Here is a 25,956-nt window from a genome sequence, read left to right as displayed (position 1 = left end):
AATGGTTTAACTAGGATTTCACTGTGGAAGCAGAATAGAAACAAACAAACAAAAAATGCCATTAAGTAAACAAGGCCCTCACCATTTACCAGAGGTTGGGCAGCACACACATAAAAATAGCACACCTTAATTTTAGTGCTATAAGCTACATGAAGGAATGAATCCTGTAGAAGGTCATGAATTATCTGAAAATGTGCATAGAGAAGACATTTTAATGGCAAAGTGAATGGTATTGTTTTGAGTTAAAGACTATGAAGGAAAATGAAGACCTGTGGTTTAAAATAAGTACTGTTAAAGAATAATGCATTTACATAATTGAACATCTGTCTATGTGCAAATGTGTGGCCAAATGAAAGGAAAACTTTGCTAGTGTTTGGATGGATGTGACCGAATTGAAAGCCAGAACTAGCTTTTTTAGAATTATGGATTACTTAATAACCAAATAAGCAAACCCCAAATACAATAACCAAGAGAAACAAGTGCATGATATTTTTAATGTTATTTATTTTTATTTTTTAAAATAAAACATTTAAAAACTCTTTTAAGTGATAGCTATGTTGGCAAATAAGCATGATTTTTTTTCATAAGCACAGAAGAATGAAAGATTACAAAGATCAAGGTGAGTATTAAATGGTGCCTCTTTCCCTCTCTCTCCCTCTTTCCTTCTTTCCTTCCTTCCTTCTTTCTTCCTTCCTTCCTTCCTTTCTTTCTTTCTTTCTTTCTTTCTTTCTTTCTTTCTTTCTTTCTTTCTTTCTTTCTTTCTTTCTTTCTTCTTTCTCTGTATGTGTGTGTCTCTCTCTCCCAACTCTTAAACTTGTTTATTCTATTCTTATTTCAAATCTAAGAACCAGGATTAATGATTGTTGCTCCAATGCATGTCTGAGCTCAATGACAGAGAAAAAAACTAATGTTGTAAGTCAAAGACAGGCAGAGAGATCAAGTTCTCTCTTTCTCCATCTTTAGTAGGTTGGATGAAGCCTTCCCTTCCTGAGAAAGCTAATGTGCTTTACTCAGTCCATTGTGATACATCAGACTCTTCCACAACCTTTCTCCCAGCCATATCCAGGCTAATGATTTGCATCATGAGAACACCTAGTAGCCTAGTTAATCTATCATATGAAATTAGTCACGGCAATTGTCAAACATCTTAACTGCCAACATAGAGTGGAGTGAGATGATATTGTGAGGTGCTTGGTCAAGTTCAACTTGGAAGAATCATACCCATCAGAAGGAGGGTAAAAATAGATATTTTTTAATGTACAGATATCAGTAGACTCCATAAACTTTTAAAGTTTATGCTGTAAGGGAAAAGATGAACTATTTCAGGGGCTAAAACATACAATAAACAATTTTATGAAAATTACCATGTTTTTATGGATATAAATGATCTCTTCATAAAAAACCTAGATATACATATTATATATTTAGATTATAATGTCAAGTTATAAGCAGTCTGATTTTATGTAGTTGAACTACATGTGTGTGATTAGAAAAATTCTCACAAGCTTTGAATTGTTGAATAATGTGTAGGTATACACAATGCAGTTCATTCAACTTGTCTTAATGATAGTATTTATAATGTAAAAATCTACTAGACAAAAACTGTATTTGACACTATTTATAGCATACTCATTGAATTTTTACATGAATATTATAGGCAGTATTTGCTGTTCACATACTATTTTCTAATAAGCCACCAATTTTGATAGTTTAAGCCTTTAGTTTTGCTCTAATATAAGTATGAAGCTATTTTTGGAAATGGTAGGATTTATGGTAGCTTATTGAAAAAAAACTTTTCTTTCTAATAGCCTTGTAATGGCTCTCAGTGACATCAGTCTCTATTTCCAGAGAATACATCTCATACTCATCTTTCTTATGTGACTGGAAGGTTTTCATGGCTCCCCAGTGCCCAATGGAAAAGATTCATGAATGCATTTTAATGTAACTTGTTTCTTTGTAATATGTAGTGAATTAGCTTAATTATAGTTATAAGGATGCCAAGCTCATTATTAACAATCTGTTTGCTAGGCTTTTCCGTCTTTAATGGAGACTTACCTTTTACACATGGGTGTTGCTACTGTGTATATTACAATTTTTAGTCTCCTTGTCATTGTTTCCTCACAATCTGGCCCTGAGCAAAGCACTCTGTAGATGACCAGGAAGACAGGGAAGAAGAAGACAAGCTGTGGTAGTAATTGCTCCCGGAGGGATGAATGAAGGAATTGGGAGGTGGGGTGGATGGATTCTGGTCTTTCCTCTGTCACTTGTCAGAATATCACTTGATACTTTCTTTAAAATGGGCTTAGTGTTAATGATACTACATTAACACAGGATCACACAGGAAAAATTTCATTCACTAAAATGTTTTCTTCTTTTATTCTGAAAACAAAAAAAGTGGAGAATTGAGGGTGCAATGGAAATTATATTCGTTTACAGAGGGAGTCAGAGACATTCTAAGGAATTTTTCATTAAATGGAGAAAATAACATACATTACTAGAAAATTAAAATTATATATATATAAAATACCTACATGTCAGTTTATTTATCCAGATCACTACCTACATGTCAGTTTATTTATCCAGATCACTTTTATGAACAATTTCAATCTTTAGTCATGTCTCTTACCCTTGCACTTGGTTTGGGGATGTATCTATTTAAATTAGAATATATGTTAGAAGCTATCAAGTGTTGAGTAAGCACGGGGATCAAGAATTGGGGGGAAATGATCACATTGTGACTGCGAGCTTTCTTTGTCCTACTTTGTAACTGTAACATTACTCGGACTAAATATCTTTCGAGCATCATGAAACAATTGTGTTCCAGGATATTTGATCACATTGTGAACCCCAAGATTGTGTCCTAGAAAAACATGTCTCTAGTTGCGGTATGGCTCTGCCCTAGCACACACCTTTAATCCAAGAATTTTCTGCAGAATTAAATAGGTCAAGACAAGGAGCAAGCAACCAGGTGACAGGAAGGGAACGTATGAAAAAAAACATAGAGAGTGAGAGGAAGTCTGGAGGACAGATAGACACACACACAGGAAGTAGAAGGGCGGGACTTTCAGTCTGAGCAGTTGTTGGGAAAATGGCAGAGTGCAAGAAAGGGCTTACTCCTTCTGGGGCATCGGCTGAGTAGGAAGGTAGCTGGGTGCTTTCTCTGCCCTTCTAAGCTTGTAGGCTTTCACCCCAGCATCTGGTTCCTGAGTCTTATTGGTAAAATTGAACATTTGGGATTTTGTTTAAAAACAACACAATTGGAGATTTGGACCCACTTTAACTTATGAAGACAACGTTAAAACAGTTTACTGCTGAAAGAATATTTAAAACAAACAAACAAACAAACAAACAAAAAACTCCTTTAGGGAGAGACTCCCTCATTGGGAGGGATTAAGAAAGTGTGGTTTTCTGTGAAAAAAGAATTTTCTGGTTCAGATGTTGTAGAAGGTAGCCAAGATGGAAGTGGTGTGTGTATGAGAGTGCCGGACATATAAATTTTTGGTGTGACTTTTATTGAACACCAACTCAACAGGAATGTCTCAGAGTTAACTGTTGAGTCTTTACAGCCCATGTCATAGGCTGTCCCTAGAGATTTACCCACAGAGCGGCTTAAGAAGACCACTGGTGTCCATAATAATATTCTATCATGGCCTTGATAAATGAATATAAGTGATAGCTAAACACATTTTATTTATGTAGTTACTAACCAGGAACACTTAGAGCCTTTGGTTGCTCCAGTCCAAGACAATAAAATAGCTTATATTAATCCTACTTTATTATTAATAGTAGTAATTTAGTCAGCAGAGAACGCCAAAGTTTTGGGAGAAATCAAATGCCTAGGGAAAAAAATTCAGGATTCAGTTTCAGGAATATATGCTTCTGATAATCAGACTTTTAATTTCTCTATGTGGGCTACTTAAATAAAAGGACCATTTCTGAGGCAGGTATGACAATGCACTTCACTAACGTGTAGTTAAGAACTCATGTCAGTGTTCAAAAGTGTGTGTTGAAGTCCTCATTGGAAATGGTTTTCTGTCAAATAGAAACAAATCCGAGTTACTTATGGAGGCTGTGAATAAGACCCTTTTAGTGGAAAGAGGTGGGTGACCAAATGGAAGACAGGATGTTTAAATCAGAAAGTTTCTTATAAGCTGTACCGACATATCATAAATATAACGTGCCATCATGTGATATGTAAGTATAAAGTGGGTTGTATTGATGGACTTAAATTAGCTCAGGAAGTTAAATGTATCAATTCTTAAATTTATTGTTTTTATGGATATGGTACATAGTACATTACCTAATTTGCATCACAGCGCAGCACTTTTCCTTTCGAAGATGAATGTGTGCGTATGTACACATGAAAGTATTCTAAAATGAAAGTATGTGAGTTAAAGTGTTCACACTTGAATTACATCCCTCTGTGGTGGTAGAGCACTTGCTTTACAGCTTTTGTCCATGATGTTTCCCTCATAGTTATCTTAGGCTAAGGAAAGCATCCCGAGGACAAAGGTTTGATGTCTTCCCGGCTGATAATAAAATCGCAATAGACGGCACTCTGTTGAAACAATGGAACTGGCTTAAAGTGTCAGTGTTTGCATATGTACAAGGGACAGCTGATAACTGTATGCTTTTGACTTTAGGTCAGTAAATTTGTCCGGTTTAATATTAATGAATCCCTTCCAGAGAAGGCTTGTGTCAGAGCATGGAGTTACTGAATGCCTGCCTGAGGATAAAGATTGATAGTCTAAGAGGTTTTGCTTTAATTATGACTCTGCAAACGATAACTAATGCTTGTTACCCACACACATAAAGCCCTGCCTTTTTCTAGCTTATGGCCCTCATGCAGAGCTATTTGACTGTGTTAGCATGACAATCTCCACTTTGTGGTTGATAACTGAACTTATAGTTTTACTTTTTTATCTTATTCTTTAGAATGGTGGCAGTAAACTTTACTGCCTGCTGGCTCACACTTGCTGTAGGTATCAGCTTCTGTGTCACATTTGTTTAGTGAATTTATTAAACAGCCTTTCACCAGGTTTTACAGAAATCAGAGGAATGCAAAACATTGCTAGTGTGACCATGTCGTCATATTAACTTCCTCTTTCCTATCTACTGATGTCTTCATCCACTGTCATATGGCATTTTTAAGCTGTCTCAATAGCAGAGAGGCCGATCCACCTGAGGTGAGTACAAGAAAGTCCTAAGAATTCTAAAATTGTATCATTTCCCAGCAAGTGCAGGCTGTGAGCTTTGGATGTCTTTGTTCCTATTTTGAAGTATGAGGGTATTTTGTGTACAGAAGCAATTAGAAAAGAAAAAGGATGAGTTAGGGAAGATGGAACAATGCAGACTAACCGCCATTAGCTTGCTCCTGATCTGAACTTCCACTGGAATGTTCTGATCCCTGTGGAGCCATCCCTACTTCCGGTGTGGGAAGAACCTTGTCCTTGGCTCGCCTGGTGGAGCTGCTCAGCATGAGTCACCAGCCATGGTTGGAAATTCCTGAATCGGTGTCTCTAACTGAACAGCAACTCAGTTTTGAATTTTTTTTCTTTCTTTTCTTTTTTTTTAAATTTCTTTGTCTTCTTTCTTTCACAAGAATGGTTCCTTTTAATCCTTGCTAAATCCTTTCAATTTGGATCTCTTAGAAAGAGAAGTGGGCTGCCAAAATAACAGAAATTCTAAAACAAGAGGATGCGCTGCTGTGGTTTACAGCTACAAAGACTGGAACTCGTCTGAGGAAGAAGTGAAAGTGTCAGTCTGTGTTCTGGATGTTGCCCAACACATATGACACACAGAGAGTCATAAATACGATGTATGCAGGCGTATACACACACCACACACACACACCAAATCAAACATACTGTGTATAGCTCTACTTTCAATCTCTACAGCACTGTGAGTAGGAAAAGATCAAGTTTTGAAAGGAAAGCAGACTTTTTTTTTTTTTTTTTTTTTGGAGAACTTTGGGGCATAAAGAATTTTTTTTTTCAGAGGCACTTGAAGGATTCTTTGATTTGCTGAATATATATTTTTTTCTTTTTAAATATTTTGATTAATCCCAATATTTTCACTTTGTATCCCAGCTATAGCCTACTCCATCATTCCCTCCCAGCCCCACCCTTCCTCCCTATTCTCCTCCTTTACTCCTCCCCCAGGCCACTGATAGGGGAGGTCCTCCTCCCCTTCCATATGACCCTATCCTATCAGATCTCATCAGGACTGGCTGCACTGTCTTCTTCTGTGGCCTGGTAAGGCTGCTCTTTCATCAGGGGGAGGTGATCAAAGAGCCAGCCACTGAGTTCATGTCAGAGACAGCCCCTGTTCCCCTTAGTAGGAAACCCACTTGGACACTGAGCTGCCATGGGCTATGTCTGTGCAGGGGTTCTAGGTTATCTGTATACATGGTCCTTGTTTGGAATATCAATCTCAGAAAAGACCCCTTTGCCCAGATTTTTTGGTTCTGTTGCTCTTCTTGTAGAGCTCCTGTCCTCTCCAGGTCTTACTATCTCCCCCCCTTCTTTCATAAGATTCTCTGCACTCTGCCCAGAGTTTGGCTATGAGTCTCAGCATCTGCTTCGATATCCTGCTGGGTAGAGTCTTTCAGAGACCATCTGTGGTAGGCTCCTGTCCTGTTCCCTGTTTTCTCCATCTTCCGATGTCCATCCATTTATCTTTCTGAGTGAGGATCATCTCACCCAGGGTCCTCCTTCTTGCTTAGCTTCTTTAGGTGTACAAATTTTAGTATGTTTATCCTACATTATATATTTAACAGACACTCATAAGTGAATATGTAACGTGTTTGTCTTTCTGCTTCTCGGATACCTCACTCAGGATGATCTTTTCTAGTTCCCACCATTTGCCTGCAAATTTCATGATTTCCTTGTTTTTAATTGCTGAGTAGTATTCCATTATGTAAAAGTACCACAATTTCTGTATCCATACCTCAGTTGAGGGACATCTAGGTTGTTTCCAGATTCTGGCTATTACAAATAAAACTGCTATGAACATGTTTGAGCAAATGTCTTTGTTGTGTACTTGAGCATCTTTTGGATATATGTCTAGGAGTAATATAGCTGGGTCTTGAGGTAGCACTACTCCTAATGTCTGAGAAAGCACCAGATTGATTTCCAAAGTGGTTGTACAAGTTTACATTCCCACCAGCAATGGAGGAGGTCTCCCCTTTCTCCATATCCTCTCCACATCCTCTCTAGCATGTATTGTCACTTGAATTTTTTATTTTAGCCATTCTGGTGAGAGTAAGGTAAAATCTCAGGGTCGTTTTGATTTGCATTTCTCTGATGACTAAGGACATTGAGCATTTCTTTAAGTGTTTCTCTGCCATTCGATATTCCTCTATTGAGAATTCTCTGTTTAGCTCTGTACCCCATTTTTAACTGGATTACTTTATTAGTTGCTTTTTAACTTCTTGAGTTCCTTATGTATTCTGGATTAGCCCTCTGTCAGATATAGGGCTGGTGAAGATCCTTTCTGAGTTCTTTAATCCACCTGGACTTTAGTTTTGTGCAGGGTGATAAATATGGATCTATTTTCATTTTCCTACATGTAGATATCCAGTTAGACCAACACCACTTGTTGAAGATGCTGTCTCTTTTTCCATTGTGTAGTTTTGACATCTTTGTCAAAAATCAAGTATCTGTAAGTGTGTGGGTTTATTTCTGGGTCTTCTATTTGATTCCATTGATCCACCATTCTGTTTCTATGCCAGTACCATGCAGTTTTTATTACCATTGCTCTGTTGGTACATCTTGAGATCAGGGATAGAGATACCTCCAGACAATCTGTTGTTGTACAGTATTGTTTTAACAATTCTCAGTTTTTTATTTTTCCATATGAAATTGAGACTTGCTCTTTCAAGTTCTGTAAAGAATTGTGTTGGTATTTTGATGGGAACTGCATTGAATCTGTAGATTGCTTTTGGTAGGATGGCCATTTTCACTATGTTAATCCTACCAATCCATGAGCATGGGAGATCTTTCTATCTTCTGCTATTTTATTCAGTTTCTTTCTTCAGAGACTTGAGGTATTTTTCATACAAGTCTTTCACTTGCTTGTTTAGAGTCACACCAAACAATTTTATGCCATTAGTGGCTATTGTGAAGGGTGTTATTTCCCTAATTTCTTTCTCAGCCCTTTTGTCTTTCCTATATTGGAAGGCTACTGATTTTTTTGTTGTTGTTGTTGTTAATTTTGTATCCAGCCACTTTGCTGAAGGTGTTAATCAGCTGAAGGAGTTCTCTGGTTGAATTTTTGGGGTCACTCATGTATACTACCACATCATCTGCAAATATGATACTTTGACTTCTTCTTTCTGATTCGTATCCCCTTGCTCTCCTTTAGTTGTCTTATTGCTCTAGCCAGGACTTCAAGTAGTATGTTGTCACTGGCCTGCAGTGACACCTGAATACCCCCTGAGTGAGGGCTGGGGGAACAAGGGTAGGGCGACACAAAGAAGGACACCAAGTGTAGGCTCTGATCGAGGTGTCACTTTAGTAATAGTAAAACCAACATTTCTATAGCAGAAAAGTACAGCAGTTTCTCACGCAGCTTGGCCAAAACATACGAAGGCTCACTCAAGGTTACACAGAACCTGCTGTCTGGTTACCATGGTTGCATGGAATTGATTTTCTAATTCTCAGAGTCAGAGCTCTCTGCTGTAGAATTGCCAGGGTCAGTCTCTGAGACACCAAGCTTTCGATTAGAACGAGGGCCACGAGGCCGAATTCCACTGCTGAGATGCGCACTCCAGTTTGCCATTAACTCTAAATGAGCTGCAACAGTATGTTGAAGAGATACAGAGAGAGTGGGCAGCCTTGCCTTGTCCCTGATTTCAGTGGGGTCGATTTAAGTTTCTCTCTGTTTAGTTTGATGTTGGCTATAGGCTTGCTGTGTATTGTCTTTACTATGTATAGGTATGGGGCATGATGTATTTAATTTTATTCTTCATGGTAGCTGAAAGGAGCAGAAGGAAGAATGATTGCAATGAAAAAAAGAATGCTATCTGAACTTAGAAAAAAGTTTGACAAATTAGTTTCATGTTGACTTAAGTTTGGACTAGACTGTTCCTTTGGGAAGTGGCAATGAATTTGAGGAGGACTTTTAAGAGATTGTCCTGTAGAATTATTTATGGGCTGTATGTACTGGGTAAGTCTTTCTGGCAGAGAATTGAAAACATGGCGTGGTCCATTAAAGGGGGTTCTCTGTGCCTAAACCATCATACACATAGCTAAGCTTCCTGGACCATGCACTGTCGAATTTGTCATCCTCCACTTCAGTTCATATTGTTGTCATAAAGAGTACTGTTTTGAAATGATAAGGACTGTAGTGCTGGAAAGGTGTTCTGACTTATGTATGACTTCATCTGGAAGATTATTGGGGAATAAAATTTAGTTTGGATTTGAATATTACATACTTAATTGCTTAAAATTTTTCTATGCTAGAACAACTCCATCATGCTGGTGAATATGTGTTGAGAATTTGTTATTGCAAGCAAGAGTCTGAGCTTCATACATACCACGCCTGAATTCTCTGACTGAGCTAAATCCTTAGCCCCTAGGGTACAGCTGAGATCTTCGCTTTTAGAGAAGAAAAACATCAAAACATACCTTTTTAGAGTTCTTTTTTTTTTTTTTTTTAAATTCTAGGTGTATTTTCGTTTCCCCCAGACAGGCTGACTCATACCACCCGTCGAAGAACTAAGTTAGCAAGAAATTTATTTGAAGTGTTATGCATAGTGGTTTCACTATGGGGAGTGGCGTGACAGAGAGGGATGAAGAAATGAAAGAAAATATCAGCCTGCTTATATTCTCAGCTTCAAGTAAAGATATCTGAGGACAGGCTAGTGTGAGAAAGACAATGCACTGCCCAGTCTATAGGCAGAGAAGCTGTAGTATCTATTTGTTGCTGCACTTTCAACAAAGAAACACTATTTTTTTTTAGCATTCTCCTAAGTCTACTGGGAGTTTAGTTATTACGCCTGTATGCACGCAAACACTATGGTGTGTATATATCATACTCTGTGTGTGAGTGTGTGTGCAAATCTAGTACTCTGTTTAACTTGAACATCTTACTATCTTCATTTGTGCTTATGTTTTATTCTCCATATTTTGGTGATTGTAAAGAGTGTGTGCATACATGACTGTATTATGGTCTTTTGTTAAAAACTATATTTTCAAATGATATCAAGTATGTCCAGGGCAATACAAATGGCACTACCTCACTGGGAATGTAGGGCTGTGATGAAGTCTCCTAAGATGAAAATGGCTCCAGCTCCTGAAGCAGCACAGCTGACAAATCAGAGCTCAACCAGAGCCCTCTGTTAATTCTGAAAATGTGACTCAGCCATGTTTGGTCAGCAAACATTCGTGTAATTAGATTTTTAAGCTTGCAATGTTAAAATGCCTAGAAGCCTATCTCAGATTTATTTCCGTTGGTTGTATTACCTCATCTTCCTATGAATTTTGTTTTTAAATGTCACAACGTATTTTAAAAAAAGAGCAATTATCTTTGCACATATACCATTTCTTACAAAATATAAAAAGTACTGCTGTTTAGGAAAACAAGGATAAATAAAATGACTACTTAGAGAAGGGAGGAACATTCCCTTCATGATTCGCTGTTTATTCATATGCTCAAAATATTATTGTAACACCATTTCTGTGCTGAGTTGTCTGCTGACTCATAATTGGTCTTGCTTTAATCTTTCCACACTAAAAAGTAACGTATGTTCAGTTTCACACATTAAAATGTATCAAATGAATTAAAAACTGGCTAACATGGTTCTTGTTCTATCTGCAGTTTCCAAATAGGTCTTTATAAAAATTGAGATGACTTTATATGCATTATTTTTCTCTTTTTGTTCCCACAATATAAATATTATTTTTACATTTCAAAAACATTCTATAGACATGCTTCTGTCAGTAGAGCTGACACTTTCTCCTTAACCTAGTATTACAAAATTAATAGCAGAATGCACGTTGTTTATTCATATAATTTTCATGGTGGGCTTTTCAATTATGTCCATGCTGAAGGAAGATTATTGCCAGAGAATACAAGGATACTGATATACAGCCAGAATCAAGGGCCCTACAAACTCTCTGTAAGCCATCAACACATTGGACCAGAAAGATAGAGAACTTTTTACCACAGAATGCTCCACAGAGATGATGATCTGTCCTGGCAGTGGCAGATATCTTGGTCAGCCTCAGCACCAGGCTCTGAAGGAGCTAGATGGAATTATGGACTGAGAAAGAGCAGAGCAAAGCCGCAGAGGAAGCAGGCTGGTTGCAGTCTCTCGGGCTGGCCAGCTCTGACCTCATCTTATGCAGTAAGAGTCTCATTACTGAGTGTAGATGCCACACTTTCAGATAGTTTTGGGATGTTTTTGTTTAGAAAATTGCAGTGTGCCGTAATAAATGTAAAGGTAAAAGGAATAACTTTCCAAATAGCAAGAAGTTAACTCAGGGCCCAGAATTGTACCTCCACATTGACTGATGTAACAATTTTTTAGAAGCTGTCTTTTCATATTAAAACTGTGATTTGTATGCAATGTACAAAATGTAAACAGAATTACAGGTTTTCTTTTGATAGAAGATAAAAACAAACTTTTAACTTTTATTACCTTGTTAAGAAATGTACCCTTTTATTTAACATATATAACATTTGAATATTTAAAATGTATTTAATATTTTTATATACCTTATTATCTTCAGCTTTAAAGCTGTGTCCATAGAAAATCAAGCATGAAATCAGGGTCTGGTCAACTAAGTCATTCATAATGTGTTTGCAGCTACAGGTAAAGATGGTTTGGTAGATAAGTGTTTGAACATGGCCATCATGTCAGAGGCAATGTTAACTGACTGGGGATAGAGTTGGCACCCGAGGACCAGCTCTGATTTCAAGATGGTATCACCCACTTCTTCATAAGCTATGAAGAAGAAATCTTAATAGAAATCAGTTCTTGATGGGTAGTTCTCACAAACTACCAAATATTTAAGAAAAAGAATGCCTGTGTCTGTCTCATACTCTCTCTCTCTCTCTCTCTCTCTCTTTCATGCACATGCATGCACCCCCCCACACACAAACACACCCTCACACACAAACACATGGTTGGGTGGCAGAGGAAATTTTTAAACAGGGAGAATTCCTATTCAAACTCAATAAAGAACAAATCAAAAAGGAGGCATACATGCAGCTAGATTATAAAATCACCAGGATTTTATAATTTTTCTTAATTATCAGCATCATTTTGATTTCAGAGTTACTGGAATATGCATCTAGCGCATGTTAGACTAGTGATGATGCAACTTTAAGTCAGCCATTGGACCTCTCAGCCCAGTGGCTACATCCATAAAATGGGACCATACCCCATAACCTTATAGAATTATAGAGTTCAAGTGAGGTGATACACACGAAATGCCTATTGATATTATTGAAGAAATACTGGTCTCTCTGTTAGAAAAATTCAAGTGCTCTATAGCAGGAAGGTGTTTCTTGTTGGGATTAAAGAGGATATGCAGGAGGGAGGTAAAATGTAGCAAGAGAGGAGCAATGATGCAAGAAATCACTCGTTTGTTGTTTTTACAGGAGCAAAGAGATGTTTCCCCATTCTCTCTCTAGTTTTCCACAAAAGTAATTCTGTGAATCAGACAGGCCAATTTTCATACCTGATTTGTAGAAGTGAAACTGTGACTTATAAATTTAAATGAATTTCCCACTGTCACCTCTCAAGTCTGTAATCAGTGGATTGTTTTGGACTAATAGTTCGGTGTTCATTATACTTCTCCAAACCATCAATGCCAGACACTTGGCAAATATCAAACAGTTGAAAATCTAATCCACAAATTGGCTAAAAGAATACCTGCTAGGACAGTCATGGAAGGCCTCTTTTGGGGCCCTTTGGGACTGCCACCACACTCCTGAGGAACACATGGGGGCACAGCATGAATTCTTACATGTGGTGAGCAAGAGCCAAAGTGTACACACTCTCATTTGATTGTTAGCATTTTCTGAATGGAAGTTGATTGTCTAAAGAGAGCTACCCTTCAACTACAATGAGAATGCTGGCTAGGTTTCTTCAGCAGAGTTTACAATGTCATAAACACAAAGATGATTAAGTCCATCCTTTGGACACTGGGTGCACATTCCATGTTCTGAGATAATCTGTCAGAAAGCATATACCTCCTGTTGTCCCTCTGAGTAAAAAAATCCTGCAGATGGATATACATATATATGCATATGTACATATACATACATATATGTATACATATATGTATGCTGAGATATATATGTATATATACATACATAAATTTGTATATACTTATATTTACCTCAGCATTCTCAAGGCCTTGCTGGAAGCTGACACATAATACCTACTTAGCAAATGCCTTCTGCTGTCATCACAGCTGCCGAGTTACAGTTCAACATCAATTCTTAGGAAAATTTTACAAGAAAAAAAATTATGTGACAGGGTCAGTTTAGGTTTTTGCAGAATACGTAATAACTGCTGCATCCTGAACAACAAGTGAATTGTTAAGTATTGTGAGAGCAGGACCATTGCTAGAAAGATAAAGGACGATGTGGAAGTTGCAGCAATGACTGTGCTCACTCAAATGCAAGGAAAGCATTGCCTAGCATAAACATGCGTCCACAGAAATCTTCATCTGCATTAGGACCAATGAAGTCACCGCTGTGGAGGGAAAAGCCTCAGAGAGAAAGTAGAATTTATTTGTAAAGAGTAAGCAAAAGCGCTTGGTTTATTCCCCACAATTACAGCGATTTGGTTTCAGCTCAAAGAAGTACCACAGACAACACACTCCGGGAGTGGCCACACAGTTTGCTTTCATTGCTTTCCAAGCCCTGGTTTGGCTGATTCATCCGTAGAAAAGCAGAACAAAAGTCCAGGCCTACTACACCCTCAAGCGTTCAAGTGGCGCTTTGGGATCAGGGGTTATTTATAGCAATCTGGTTCACAGAAGTACTTCCTGCCCTATTCAGCAAATGTTCACGTGGGCATCCCAGAGCCAAGGCGCGCACACTGTGTGTGCCACCCGAGATCAGATCTTCAAGCCTGTAGTGGTTTTGATCTAGCCATCCGTCTCTGACCCTTTACTACTGAACGGGATCTCTCTCTCTCTTTTTTTAATGTGCACATTCCATCTATAGGTTCTGTGATGAAGACAGATTCATTGACTATGACTGACGTGCAATCTGTGATCGACAGCTTCGCAGCTTCAGGAAGGGCCGGCCGCCGCAATGCCTTACCCGACATCCAGAGTTCAATGGCCGCTGATGGATCCTCGGAGCTCCCCCTCAAGCTGGAGTCGGTGTCCGTGAAGGAAGGTAACACTCCTCGTCTGCTAAATAAAGCCCTCGGGGTGTCCCTCTCTTCAGTCTTTTTCTCTGGAGCAGCCTTTTAACTCTAGTTGTAAGTGATCTCTTTTCTTCTTGACTAGTGGCTTTCTGGCTAAGTCGGTTTCTACGCCTTTCTTAAACTAGGTGATTTCAGCTCCATGTCCTAAGGGTTCTGTCTGTTAGATGTGTGCGTGTTCCTATGTTAGGTGGGCTCAATCTCCAGCACAAAATTAATTAATTAGGTAGTATTAACTATTGCACTGGAGCTGATTATTGTGCCTCATGACTAGTTCCCCGTCTGTCTTAATCTACCACTTAAGAGTCTGAGTAGTTAATACAGAAGACAATGAGCCTTCTGCCGTAGCGGAGGATGAATCCAGTCACAGAGCATCTTTTCTCATTTCTATCATTGCTATTTTGCCAGCCATTCAATTTTATGACTGCTAAATGCTAGGGACTCCCACGAGCAGGGTGAGATGTGAACTCTCCCAGGAGCGTATCGTCCAACAGGAGTGCTAGACTTTTAATGAATAAATATACAGGCTAACAATGATATGCTTTATCAGAAAACAGACACGCGGTGCTCTGTAGAGAGCCCCGAGTGACTACATTAGGATGGAAATCGGGGAAGCCATCAGTGAAATCAGAATAACTCAGACTGCTGTGAGTTTGGCGCTAGCCTGGGGTACATAGTGAGTCTCTGGACAGCCTGGGCTACAGTGTAAGACTATCTCAAACAAAAGCAGCATAATGACAACAGCAGTTGATACACCAGCGCAGACAGGGAACATTCCACCCTTCCGTGTAGAGTTTCAGGAAGTCAGTGCCTACTGAGAGAGAATCTGTAAACTCCAGAGAGAAATTCTCTCATAAGTTGTCCAGTTCCTAGGGGTCCTCCCTGAAAACATGAGAAAAGCCCAGTGTTACGCTTAACAACATGGTACTTTTTAATTTACATACACACACATGCACACTCACACAAACATTGTGGAGCTGGGGATTGAATTTTGGGCCTTGGGTATGCTAGGCAAGTACTTTTCTACCGAGCTGCACCCCACCCCACTTCCTCCTATCCAGTTTTTCTAAGTACAGATGATTTTACCATTATCATCACATTTGTCATAAGATTAGATCCATATTAATATTATGTCTCAATTAATCCAAGACAAATATCTTTTTAAACAAGGAGAGAGAAAAAGCTTGGCTAACCTATGGCAAGTAAAAAAGGATGATTTCAAGTTGGATAGAAAGAATGGAGAAAGGTGGGTGGGTTAGGGCTATGTCTAATATGAAGAAAGAAAACGGGTTATAACCCCTAAAATAACTGAGTTCAATGTGACAGCATCTACACAGACAAAGACTAGCTTGACATGAGGACATTTTGAGAACTGATGTGTAAAGATTTTGTTTTCTTCTATATCCTGTTAGAGATCTTTATTAAAGATATACACTTTAAATAGTTAAGCATGTACTTTCAAAATATATTTCATGCTATAGGTGAAATGTCCCAATATCTTTCTATCTTTCTATCTTCTTTCTCTGGAACCTAGAACCTACAGGCATGTACTGCTAGGCAAGTACTTTATTGCTTAACTGAACCTTCAAAACCTGAAATAGTCCCATTTCTGGTAAGCCTCATGAACAGTTTATCTTTTCGGTATATATGGAAGAACAGAATGTAAGAAAGAGAAGGATCCCAGGGAGACCACTGTTGTGTCATAATAGTTGCTCAGAGTTAAGTCCTAAGAATTGTGAGACACCCTGGAACTCACAAAACAAAGAGATGACAATGACCAACTCTAAGACCCTTACCCTTAGTACCAGCTTTCTTAGCAAATGTGTCATGGAGATTCTCCTGAATTTAATGTATTGCCAGAAAAAGTATGTCATAGTCAAGGAAGTTTAGAAAATGCTGGTAGACACATAATTCGCTTTTTATATGCCTTAGAACAACTTTGAACAAGGATTTCAGAGAACCTTGTTATAAAGTCATTTTACTTTGTGTTTGTAACACTGAAAGGATGGGGAATTCATCAGTTCCTGCCTGCATTATTCAGGATCCCTGCCAGCATCATAGAGGCACAGAGCTTGCACACACACGTGCACACACACATATAATGGCAATCACTTGCAGATGAAAATTTAATTTTCTTTGAAGTCTCACTAGGAAACAAAGTGCACCTAGTCGCAGGCAGCATGGCTAGCAGCGGATGACAAACAGAAAGTGACCTCAAAGGTAGCTCTGGAGGTTCCTTGTCTCGTAATGTCATGTCAAGGCTTTCTTTTTAAGTTTAATTTTTAGTTTTTTTATTTTCTTTTACTGGAATGTCATATGCGCATGTCCATTATATATAATATATAATAAAGATGGTATTCTTTTAAATTTGAGAATGTCATACATGAGTAGAACATATTTTGATTCATTCAACTCCTCCCCTATCTGCCCCCACTTTTTTCTCACAAGTTCACGTGCTCTTAAAAAGCAAAAACAGAAACAAAATTCACAGAGTCTTCCTGGTGCTGCCTTTACGTGCATTGGGCGTAGGGTATCTTCTGAAAGATGAGACACATCCCCGAGGAAAACTGACTCTCTCTCCCTCCCCACAGCCCATCATTGCCTGTAGGTCCTCAGAGAGGGTGGACAGTTCATAGTCTCATCAGTAATCCTCAGCAGGTGTTATTCTGTTCGTCTTTTCTATTAGCAGTTTCTAGCTGGATTTTGAGAAAGTCAATTAAGAAGCCTCCATACCACTATCTCATTGGACCAAGTATGACCAATAATACAATTTGTAGAATAATTTGCTTCTTCGACTTACAGAAGAAGCCAATATTCTCTAGGATGTGACTATCTCCAGATCTAACAGTTTTTCCCAGAAGACTCTTTTGTGGGGTCGTTGCTCAGAACCAGTGATGACAAAATGATTGCAGGAATAATTCAGTGGTTTGTATTTCATAACGCTTGACAACATTATGGATGTGCTTTCCCACCAAATATGTTTTCTGAATTTCTTTCCACGAACATTCACTAAACATCTGCCATGTTCTTTCAAAGAGCAACTGGCTGTGACTATGACCCAGATGCCTTCATGACCCCAAGTCGGCTTTCAGCTGCTGCCTATTTCTCTGGTTTTGATTCACAGATAAGTACCAGGAGAATGTGTTGCTTTTTTTTTTTTGGCTACTCATTTTCTTTTTTCCATCCTACCTCTAGCCCTAGTAATATTCCATGCCATTTCACCTATCTGTGACATTTCTTTCCTATAGTTGTTGCATTCTTAGCCCTTCCTAGCATGACCTTTCAGGATGCTTCCATGATTGATGATTGCTTCTTCTCTTACACAGGTTTCTTCCTTTGCTTTCCAGGACACTTTGCTCTCATGGTTTTCTTTTCTCCTCACCGACTCTTTCTATCTTCTTTTCTTTTGTTTTATCTCTGTCCTCACTCTCTTAAAGTTTGTGTTCTTTCACTTGCTTGATTAAAGTTAGCCCCAGCATATTTTATATTATTTGAGGCTATCATGAAAGGTGTTACCTACATGATTTCTTTCTCAGTCTGCTTGTCATTTGTTATACAGGAAGACTACTGATTTTTTTTTTTTTTTTTGAGTTAAGTTTGTACTCAGCCACTCTGCTGAAAGTGTTTATCAGCTGTAAGGTCTTCCATGTTCCCACCAGACTATCCCATCAGGCACCACTTTTTAATGTTCTAGGGCTTCTGTCTAGCTTGTAGCTCAAAACTCTTCCTCCACAAATTTGGTTGGAAAGGCCTACGAAGCCCAGGACCAGTTTTCTCACAGCAGGTCTGTTCTTGGTAGCAGTCCTCTGAAGTTTCTTGTTGCTATGACCAAATGCCTGAGGAAATTAAATTAAGGAAGATGAGTTTGTGTTGGTTCGCTGTGGGAAAGGATGCACAGGATGGACCAAGGGTGTAGAGAATCACGACAGGAAGACAGGACGTGCTATGAGGTGGCTGTTCCCATCGCCTTGGCAGTCAAGAACTAGAGAAAAATGAATGCTGTTGCTCAACTGGCTTACTTCTTTACTCAGTCTGTAATCCTACAAAGTGGGATCCTGTCCATCCTCAGGGTCAGCCTTCCTTATGAGTTCAGCTTCTCTGGAGTCACTCTTATACCCTTACATGTTCAGAGATATATCTCCTGGGTCATTCTAAATTGACTCCAATTGACAGTGAAGATTAACTGTCATGGATCTCAGGCTGGAAGTCCCTGAAGTTTGCTGTCATATAAAAGTCTTCCTGGCTGACATCATTACTAGGATACCTAAAAGTAATATCAAATTTAATGGGCATAAAAAAAAAACTTTGGAATTTTCTTCTGAAACCTGCTCTTCCTGCATCTTTTCAATCTTAATGAGTAGCTAGTTCACAGCTCCATTTGCTGAAACCAAGAACGTTGGCTCGTTTCCATTTTGTTTTTCAAATTCTGGGTCTCATCCTTTAGCAGATACCGTTGGCTATACTTTCAAAGTTGGGCCATAAAAATGCCATTTTCCCACCCATTACATATAGTCTTAGTGTATCATCGATAGCATCTCGTGCTTTTTCTCTTCTGTTTCCCTCTTGCATATTGCTGCCTCTGACTTTGCTATTGTCTCATTTAGAATTATTTTCTCCATGTGATATGAACAGCACATGACCTTCCCTTTTTTATTAATATTTTTATTTTTAAATAATTTTATACATTCACTTGTATCCCAGCTGTAGTCCTCTCCCTCTTTCCCTCCCAATCTTCCCCTCCCTCCCTCATCTCCTCCCTGCGTCCTTCCAAGTCCACTGAGAGGGGGTGTCTTCCTCTCCTTCCGTCTGGCCCTAGCTTTTCAGGTATCTTCAGGATGGTTGCAATGTCCTTATCTGTGACCTGGCAAGGCTGCTTCTCCCTCAGGGGGGAGAGGAAGCTCATGAGTTCATGTCAGAAATAGTTCCTGTCCCCCTTACTAGGGAACCCACTTTTGGATACTGAGCTACCATGGGCTATGTCTGAGGAGGGGTTGTACGTTATATCCATGCATGGTCCTTGGTTGGATAAACAGTCTCATAGAAGACCCCTGAGCCCAGATATATTTGCACCTTGTGGGGATCCCTGTCTCTCTAGGATATACTAATTCCTCCTTCCTTCATATGTTTCCCTACACTCTGCCAAAGGCTTGGCTATGGGTCTCAGCATCTTCTTTGATACACTGCTAGGTAGAGTCTTTCACATGCCTTCTGTGGTAAGCTACTGTCCTGTTACTTGTTTTCTCCTATTTCCAATGTCCATTCCCTTTGTCTTTCTAGATGAGGATTTATTATCTTACCCCTGGACCTCTTTCTTGTTTAACATCTTTAGTTGTGCATATTTTAGTATGTTTATCCTATCTTATAGGTCTATATAAGTGAGGATATACCATGTGTGTCTTTTTGCTTTGGGGATACCTTACTCAGGATGATTTCTTCTAGATCCCACCATTTGCCTGCAAAATTCATGATTTCCTTGTTTTTAATTGCTGAGTAGTATTCCATTGTGTAAAAGTACCACAATTTCTGTATCCATTCCTGCACTGATAGACAGCTGGGTTGTTTCCAAGTTCTGGCTATTATGAATAAGGCTGCTACAAACATGGTTGAACAAATGTCTTAATTGTGTACTTGAACATCTTTTGGATATATGCCTAGGAGTGGTATAGCTGGATCTTGAGGAAGCGCTATTCCTAGCTGTCTGAGAAAGCGCCAGATTGATTTCCATAATGGTTGTACCAGTTGACATTCCCACCAGCAATGGAGGAGGGTTCCCCTTTCTCCACAGCCTCTCCAGCATGCAATATCTCTTGAGGTTTTTTTTCTTTTTTCTTTTTCTTTTTTGTTTATTAATTACACTTTACTCACTTTGTATCCCCCCGTGGTTCCTTCCTCCCTCCTCCCATCCCAATAACTCCCTTCCTCCACCCTCTGCCTGCATGCCCCTCCCAAGTCCACTGATAGGGGAGGTCTTCCTCTCCTTCCTTCTGATCCTAGTCAATTAGGTCTCATCAGGAGTGGCTGCATTGTCTTCTTCTGTGGCCTGGTAATGCTGCTTCCCCCTCAGGGGGAGGAAATTAAAGAACAGGCCAATCAGTTCATGTCAGAGACAGTCCCTGTTCCTATTACAATGGAACCCACTTGGATACTGAACTGCCATGGGCTACATCTGTGCAGGGGTCTTAGGTTATCTCCATGCATAGTCCTTGGTTGGAATAGCAGTCTCAGGAAAGACCCCTGTGCTCAGATTTTTTTTGGTTCTGTTGTTCTCAGCCATTCTGATGGGTGTAAGGTGAAATCTCAGGGTCGTTTTGATTTGCATCTCTCTGATGGCTAGGGATATTGAATATCTCCTTATGTGTTTCTCTGCCATTCTATATTCTTCTACAGAGAATTCTCTGTTTAGCTCCATACCCATTTTTTAATTGGGTTACTTGGATTATTGCCTTTTTTAAAATTTTTTATTAATTACACTTTATTCATTTTGTACCCCCCCCATAAGCCCCTCCCTCCTCCCCTCCTGATCCCACCCTCCCTCCCCTTTCTGCATGCATGCCACTCCCCAAGTCCACTGATAGGGGAGGTTCTCCTCTTCTTTCTGATCTTAGTCTATCAGTTCTCTTCAAAATTGGCTGCATTGTCCTCTACTGTGGCCTGGTAAGGCTGCTCCCCCCTCAAGGGGAAGTGATCAACGAGCAGGCCAATCAGATTATGTCAGAGGCCGTCCCTCTTCCCATTACTATGTAACCCACTTGGACACTGAACTGCCATGGGCTACACCTGTGCAGGGGTTCCAGGTCATCTCCATGAATAGTCCTTGGTTGGAGTATGAGTCTCTGGGAAGTTCCCTGTGTTCAAATTATCTTGTTCTGTTGCTCTGCTTGTGGAGTTCCCGTCCCCTCCAGCTCTTACTATTTCCCACTTCTTACATAGAATTCCATTCACTCTGCCCATCAGTTGGCCATCAGGCTCAGCATCTGCTCTGACAGTCTATACTGCAGAAGCTTTCAGAGGCCCTCTGTAGCAGGTTTCAAGGTTGTTTCCTGTTTTCTTTTGGCTTTCAGAGGCCCTCTGTAGCAGGTTCCGAGGTTGTTTCCTATTTTCTTTTTCCTCTGATGTCCATCCTCTTTGCCTTTCAGGATGGGGATTGAACATTTTAATTAGGGTCCTCTCTTTTGCTTAGTTTGCTTAGATGTACAGATTTTAGTGGGTTTATTCTATATTGTATGTTTATATGAGTGAGTATATACCATGCGTGTCTTTTTGCTTCTGGGACAACTCACTCAGGATTATTGCCTTTTAACTTCTTTAGTTCATTATATATTCCAGATATAGTCCTCTGTCAGATGTTGGGTTGGTGAAGATCCTTTCCCAATCTGTAGGCTGTCATTTTGTTCTAACGACAGTGTCTTTTGCTTTACAGAAGCTTTTCAGTTTCATGAGGTCCCATTTATTGATTGTTGCTCTTAGGGCCTGTGCTGATGGTGTTCTGTTCAGGAAGTTGTCTCCTGTGTCAATGAGTTCTAGGCTCTTCCCCACTTTTTCTTCTAACCGATTTAGAGTATCTGGTTTTATATTGAGATCTTTGATCCTCTTGAACTTTAGTTTTGTGCAGGGTGATAAATATGGATCTAGTTTCATTTTTTGCATGTAGACATCCAGTTGGACCAGGACCATTTGTTGAAGATGCTGTCTTTTTTCCATTGAATGGTTTTGGCTTCTTTGTCAAAAATCAAGTATTCATAGGTGTGTGGGTTTATTTTTGGGTATTCTATTTGGTTCCATTGATCCACCTTTCTGTTTCTATGCAGTACCAAGCAGTTTTTATTACTATTGCTCTGTAGTACAACTTGAGATCGGTGATGGAAATACCTCCAGAGGATCTGTTGTTGTACAGGATTGTTTTGGAAATTCTGGAGTTTTGTTTTTCCATATGAAATTGAGAATTTTTTTTTTCAAGGTCTGTAAAGAATTGTGTTGCTCTTTTGATGGGAATTGCATTGAATCTGTAGATTGCTTTTGGCAGAATGGCCATTTTCACTATGTTAATCCTACTGATCTATGAGCACAGGAGATCTTTCCATCTTCTGATGTCTTCTTTGATTTCTTTCTTTACCAAAATGCCTCTTTCTCAGGTGCTTATTTCTAGCCAACTCTTCATCAATTTGTGAAGTCCAGGCCTGGAGTCATCTGACAATTCCTATTTTCCACTCCTGATTTAATAACCTCATGATCTCTTTTCACTTCTCAGAAACCACACACTTTACATATTTTATTTATTGTCAAGTTCATATCACCCACTGGACGATGTCTGAGTCATGTGCTTAATTTAGTGATTTTTTTTTTTTGTAATGGAGGTCTCACAGTGTAGCCCAAGTTGACTTGAAACTCTGTGTAGCTAAGGTTGGTTATTCTAAGTATACTCTGTCAGACTTATCTTCAGATGCTATAGATGGTTTTGTTAGGAGAAAGTTTGAAGGAATGATTGAAACTTAATTTCATTTAAATGAATACAACCAAATATAGAATGTTTCAAAGGATGAAAAACTATATTGCAACTGAGCTACATCACTGGGAAGGCAGAGGCATAAAAAAACCTTCTGAGTTTGAGGATAGCATGATCTATTTAGTTAAGATCCTGTTTCAAGGGAGAGGAGGAGGGGGGGTTAAGAAGAGAGGGAAAGAGGAGAGTTCAAAGATGGTGGTGATTTGAAAGGAAGAAGCAGGAAAAAGAAGAAGCTTAGTAAAATAAAGAGCAAGGAATTGTCACTGAAGTCAGCTTCTTGATGGGCCAGAAACAGACAGGAGTTGGAGCCATGAGGACATTAGACTCTGGCAATAAGAGCAACATTAGGGCTAAGGTATATACAGCAAAGATGTATATAAAGGGTCCTGCACTAACAAAGGGGTGTACTTGCTTGATGCCCTCATCTTTCCTTCAAAGCTCATCAGTATAGCCACTGCATTTTCATCTTTCCGTAAGTGCTGACAAATTATGTAAGCATTGCTGAGAGGCACATCTTCGGTTATTATAGGAGGGGCAGAAACAATAAGGTCAGGTGACAGGAGAGTTTAGGCATTCAGTCATAGGAAGGTGAGGTAGTGCCCACTAATAGGATTGATTTTATTTTGCCTGGAGGGCTGAATGCAGGGTTTTCTCCAAAAAGCAAAGGAAATAGAGAACACCAGCAACGCCACAGAAAGTGTGAAGCACAGATAGGGGAGTGGTTGAGAGCCCATGTAGCCACTTGATCTAGATTCAAGCTCTTTGACTTTCTGCAAGTTATTCCAGTTGCTTTTGCTCTGGTTTACTACCTTGCAGAGCTGCGGTTCACAACTTTCTTAATCCTCCGACCCTTTCATACACTTCCCTGTGCTGTGGTGCCCTCCAACCACACAATCACTCTGTCGCTACTTCACAACTGTAATTTTGCTACTGTTACGAATGGTAAATGTCTGATGGGCAGGTTTATCTGATATGCCACCCACAGGTGGAGAGTCACTAGTACAGATGGGGGTGAGGGTATGATGATCTCTTAGGAGTCTGCCTGGCACGTAGTAACTATCGACCATGGAGAACATTGACTAGGAGAAAAATGTAGAAACTGCTACGCAAATCTTTTTCTCTGTGTGCAGATTCAAATGCAGATTCATTGAGGGTAAAATATGATCTAGCCAGGATAAAAAAACTACTTGGGGAGACAAAGCAAAAAAACAAAAACAAAAACAAAAAAACCACAACAATTTCCATTCTAAACACAAAATATATTTCAACGTATTTTACATATGAATGTGAAATCTTTATCTTTTTCTTTGCAGATGTAAAACAGAATGGTGAAGAGAAAGACCAAGACCAACTGGAAAAGCCCCTAAATGAGGAAAAATGAAGCCTTAGAATTTATCAAGGGTGTTGATTTTATGCTCACTGAGAGACATAGTGACTATGCATTCCTGAGGTGTTTGATTTGGTAGTAACTATGGCAATGTGAGTGTTTTTAGGTAATTTTGTTGTGATTCTCTGTCCTTAAGCTGCAACCATGATACACAAATAAGTTATTAAAAAGCATTACTTTCAAATTGCAACCAAGGCAAGACACATTGTTTATACACTCAGCAAGATCCGCTGTCTATTTTGGGATTTGCTTAGTCACATACATGTTTTATTCTGTTCTTATCAAGTTAGGACATGTTTCTTGATATGTATAAACCAAAACCTACTAACTTAATACTTTGTAGAATTTGTAGGAAATTATATTTTTTGGTGAGATAGAATTAACGATAAAAATCACACATATACAATGTGTTTATTTTTAATCACAGTATTCCCCCCAAATATTAGGAGAGATCTGGAAATATTGTAAAAGTCATGACAACATAAACATCTACAGGATGTTTTTGTCTAATGTATTTTGCATCTAGTCTGTGTATACTGTCTTTTTTCATGTGGACCCACAGAATGTAAAATTTGTGACAAAATTGCTTATCTGAAACATGTGTGTTAAAATAAACTTCACTATATTCCTTAACTTGGTGTGTGTGTGTGTGTGTATGCATCTTGTTTTAAGGTGGATTGTACAAGATAACTGGTTTTTTTTGTTGTTGTTGTTGTTGTTTTGTTTTGTTTTTTAGACTGTTTCTTATTCTCTGGGCTTTTGTGTACGTGCAAATTGTTGCTAAAGTAATTTCATCAGGAATGCTGATCTTAATTTTTAATTTTTTTAAAATAGTTAACATTAGTAATCACTCAAATATTTGTAAGAAAGTATAAGTTAAAGTAAAAAAAATGCATGCTTTTAATATATATTTAAATATAGAAGTTTTCTTTTCCTTTTTGATTGAAAATAGATTCTTCTCTCACACAATACCTCCCCACCACAGTTTCCCTCCCTGCAATTCCCCCAATTCCTCCCTACACACCTCCCCTTTCTCTCAAATCCACTCCCGCTCTGTTTCCCTTCAAAAAAGAGCAGGCCCCCAAGAGACAACAGCCAAATATGACAAAACAAGACACAATAACACAAAGCAAAAGCCCTGACGTTGAGGCTGTACCCGCAAACCTAACAGAAGGAAAAGAGTCTCAAGAGCAGGCAGAAGAGTCAGAGATTCCCCCCCCCCCTGCGCAAGTCCCCCAGGAACAACAAGCTTACAGCCAGTACATACGCACAGAGGACCTGGTGCAGCTCCATGCAGGCTCCATGACCGCCCGTCCGTCTCTGTGGGCCCTTGTTAGCCCTGCTCAGGTGACTCTGTGTTCTCCTGGGGTCCTCCACCCCTCTGACCCTTACAGTCTTTGGATCTCCTTTTCCACAGAGTGGATTTTTTTTTTTATGAGAACATTAACCCAAGGCACTATCAAATTTCCACCTGTTTCAAAAATAGGTTAGTGTAGAACAGTTTTCTAAACTGTTAGGAAACTATAATTATTATATAATATATTATATATAATATATGTAATATTATATATTAGAAAATTATAATTCTGAAACTTAAATTTTGTATATTATATATTTATTATATATAATATAATATAATATAATATAATATAATATAATATAATATAATATAAT

General features: G+C 39.0%; 1 protein-coding gene across 4 annotated transcripts in view; it reads left to right on the top strand.

The window, feature by feature from the left end:
* The window catches only part of Pkib (cAMP-dependent protein kinase inhibitor beta), an 84,562-nt gene extending 59,647 nt beyond the window's left edge, over window positions 1-24,915 (top strand). For all 4 annotated transcript variants that reach the window (XM_055599211.1, XM_055599214.1, XM_055599212.1 and 1 more), the window contains 2 exons: window positions 14,188-14,364; window positions 24,209-24,915. In XM_055599211.1, the coding sequence (XP_055455186.1) occupies window positions 14,188-14,364; window positions 24,209-24,276 (245 nt within the window). In that variant the 3' untranslated portion in view covers window positions 24,277-24,915. The remainder of the gene's footprint in view (window positions 1-14,187; window positions 14,365-24,208) is intronic.
* The last annotated feature ends 1,041 nt before the right edge of the window (window positions 24,916-25,956 follow it).

The sequence above is a fragment of the Psammomys obesus genome, unplaced genomic scaffold, assembly GCF_907164565.1.
Source record: "Psammomys obesus unplaced genomic scaffold, mPsaObe1.curated_primary_1811, whole genome shotgun sequence".
NCBI classification, from domain to species: Eukaryota; Metazoa; Chordata; class Mammalia; order Rodentia; family Muridae; genus Psammomys; species Psammomys obesus.
The sequence above is the reverse complement of the archived record's forward strand: the minus strand, read 5'-3'. Positions and strand labels throughout refer to the sequence as shown.